The sequence below is a fragment of the Austrofundulus limnaeus genome, unplaced genomic scaffold (genome assembly GCF_001266775.1).
Source record: "Austrofundulus limnaeus strain Quisiro unplaced genomic scaffold, Austrofundulus_limnaeus-1.0 Scaffold290, whole genome shotgun sequence".
In the NCBI taxonomy this organism is placed as follows: domain Eukaryota; kingdom Metazoa; phylum Chordata; class Actinopteri; order Cyprinodontiformes; family Rivulidae; genus Austrofundulus; species Austrofundulus limnaeus.
Window position 1 is genome coordinate 156,008 of NW_013952692.1, and position 1,178 is coordinate 157,185.

General features: G+C 39.8%; 1 protein-coding gene across 3 annotated transcripts in view; it reads left to right on the forward strand.

Moving 5' to 3' along the window:
* Positions 1–1,178, forward strand: part of cspg5a (chondroitin sulfate proteoglycan 5a) — a gene marked incomplete in the record, with an annotated part of 62,190 nt that overhangs the window by 57,667 nt on the left and 3,345 nt on the right. The window contains 1 exon segment of one of the 3 annotated variants that reach the window (XM_014021389.1): positions 862–963. Coding sequence (XP_013876843.1) covers positions 862–948 — 87 coding nt within the window. 3 annotated transcript variants of the gene reach the window in all.

Consider the following 1,178-nt stretch of genomic DNA (forward strand, 5'->3'; position numbering starts at 1 on the left):
ATTTATATGTCCATTTATATATTTCTGCTTTTAATTATGTCAGTTTCGGTCCTCCATACTCAATGCGATTTAAAAACATGACATGTCTCCTTTAATTTTCTTTTTGACGTTTTAATTAAGGAATAAACACTTTTGAATCTCCTGCACACATGAAATGCATCTGCCTAAAATGAACCAAAGATGAAAAACTTGCAAGTAAAAGAAAAGAAAAGAAAAAAAAACATCCTAAACACAAACACACAGACAGAGGTTTTATTAGAAGAAGGCAACCTTTCAGATCAAAAGAAGAATTTGCTGAGAAACAAACACAAATGCTTTATTTTCTGCACAGTGACATAAACAACATTTATTTCCCTTCAGTAATAAAACTCTTTGTGTTTCTTTCTTGTCCCCGATGTCCCCACCTCAGAGTGATCCAATCGAGTGCAGCCATACAGCATTTAGTAAATAAATTCAGCTCAGACAGTAAATTCACCTGTCAGGCCTACAGTAGCTGTAAATTTGAAGAGGATTTTATTTTATTTTTTTTTGACACTAACTAATCACTCGACCTGAAGTTAAAAGTTCACTTGTGTCGTCGATTAATCGATTAATCGTTGCAGCCCAAACGCCAGTATCAGGCTAACACCTGCAGCAGCTTAGCAACAAATATCTGCAGGTAAAACTAAAACAAACACCAGAAACCATCCGTGTGCCTCCATCATCATCTCCATCATCAGAACCTTTTTATCTCTGTTCCCACTCTCCCAAAAGTTACTCCCACACAAAAAGTCCTTGTGACTCTGTGCTCCACCCACTGCCCACACCCCCCCACCCATGCACAGCAACAATAAAATCCAACAAACACAAAACATTTTCCAGTTTCATGCTGACGGGAGGACAGAGGGCCCCTATCCCGTAACCATGGAAGTGACATACCCACACGTCCTGCCTGAAGTTACTATCTAGGCCGACGGTCATCGGGTAAATTCTTTCACTGCTCTTCCTTTTTTTCAAAAGTGCCATTAAAGTTCAAACGCAAACATTCACTTAGGGAGAGTTTTGCAAATGGCACAGGCCTCAGGGTCTGGGTTTTAATGTGTGTGTGAATGAGAATGTCCACATCTCACCGTGCTGTGTGTTTGTGTGTGTGTATGTGTGTGTGTGTGTGTGTGTATGTGTGTGTGTGTGTGTGTGTA